At 59.0% G+C, this 1717-nt stretch overlaps 1 protein-coding gene across 1 annotated transcript in view; it reads right to left on the minus strand.

The window, feature by feature from the left end:
- Positions 1-1443, minus strand: part of SRP68 (signal recognition particle 68) — a 33280-nt gene extending 31837 nt beyond the window's left edge. Inside the window, exon 1 of the mRNA XM_045299501.1 lies at positions 1226-1443. Coding sequence (XP_045155436.1) covers positions 1226-1443 — 218 coding nt within the window. The remainder of the gene's footprint in view (positions 1-1225) is intronic.
- Between the last annotated feature and the right edge of the window lie 274 nt (positions 1444-1717).

The following is a 1717-nucleotide window of genomic DNA, read 5'->3' on the forward strand; positions in this document are numbered from 1 at the left end:
CAAAAGCAAGACTCCAAATGCTTTGAAACGTGCTTCCAAGGGTTGACATTCCTATCAACCTACAGCACATTGAACGTCTGTCTCTGCCACGCCTCGACACATGCGCTGTAAAATGTCTTGTAAGCATTTTCAACTGGTAATAGGACAGACGTAAGCATATATGAACTGTGACTACCTGGCCTGTTATTATTGTCAGGTTATTTTTTTTAAAAAGAACATCACTGGGCCAGCTGAAACCCAACAGCTAAAAGAAAACAGATGGATTCTGAAAGCTGCGGTAACCAAGGCAGACACACTGATTTAAACCTGGGCCCCACATGTTCTGGCTCACGCCATTTCAGGTTATAAGTGACGTGGACTACATCACTACTTGCACAACCGTCTCCAACTGCCAAGTAACTTTCCTGAACAGCTGTGCAGCTGCGGGACGGACACTGCGGCTCGCACATGTCAGGCCAGCTAAACTTGCCGATGAATATTTCGCTGAAGTTGGTTTTTTTCCTGCCCACGCTCTCCTCCTTCAGGTGATTTCTGAACCTGAAAACATCTTCTCCGTAGATGCATTTCGGAACCGTGAGTGACCAAAGGGCTATTCGGAGATCGGGAAAGGAGATACACAGCTGCTGGTACAATCCAGGCATTTTGACATCCAAATGGAACCATCCCACCCACTCAAACGGGATAACGCTAAAGTTGAGGATTCCAGAAAATCGCCTCCATCTGCTGTTCGTTTCAGTAAGGGGCAAGCGCGTGCCACGGGCACACGGCTGGCACACACACCACAGACAACCAGAAGTCTGACACTCCCAGCTGTGCTGTGCCACTTCCGACAACATAAAATACCTCCACACCAGTCGTCTCTAAAGAATGGCTGTTGCAAGAGGCAACCGGCGTTTCCGCAGAGCAATCTTGGCCTCCCCATACTCAACACCAAGCTGTAGTTTGCAGCACCCGGCCTACGACAGGTGTCGGGCAAGAGGAGTGCGTGGACACCTCAAGGCTGCAGTACTCTCTCCCCAGCTCGGTCCAGGCAGGAGCTGGGCGGCGTGGCCAGTGTCATCCCCGCCACAAGCCCTCCAACGGGGCGACCCAGACACCTGCCCAGTAGCCCCGTGCCGCCCGAGAAGTGGATCTGCCCCGAAGGCAGACCCCGCGCCTCTGACAGAGAAGCTGCGGCCCTCCGCCTCCCCGGCCGGGTCCCGCCACCTCTCCCGCCCCCGGCCGCCGGAGCGACACGTAGTCACAGCGAGCTAGGCCCGACTCCTCTAGGATACTCTCCAAACTCAGGCTATCCCCAAATTCCTTGTTTGCCTTCGATCCGGCCGAAGGCCGTTCGTTTTCTTTATTCTCCTCTCCGCCGGCACCGCGTCCACCGCCGCTGCCGCCGCCGCTACCGCCGCCGCCACCGCCGCCGCCGCCAGGGACCTGCTTCTCGGCAGCCATCTTGCCCGGCGCCGCAGAGCAGGACGGGATAGAGGAGGCGGGTCCACGGAGCGCGGGGGAGAGCAGGCCCCGCCCGCGGGGGCCGACGGGATCGCGGCGGACGCGCCTCGTCCCGCAGCGCGCCTGCGCGGGGCCTCCGGCCGGAAGTCTCGTTCGGCGAGAGCTCGCTGCCGCGGAGGCGTGGCGGCAGCCGGGAGCTTCTCGTAGGACGTGTCCATCTCGCGCTCCACTAGGGCCGGCGGCCCCGGAGATGGACTCGCGCCCCGTGCGTCCC

Source organism: Echinops telfairi, unplaced genomic scaffold, assembly GCF_000313985.2.
Source record: "Echinops telfairi isolate 266 unplaced genomic scaffold, ASM31398v2 ScPeMD7_7458;HRSCAF=8496, whole genome shotgun sequence".
Lineage (NCBI taxonomy): Eukaryota > Metazoa > Chordata > Mammalia > Afrosoricida > Tenrecidae > Echinops > Echinops telfairi.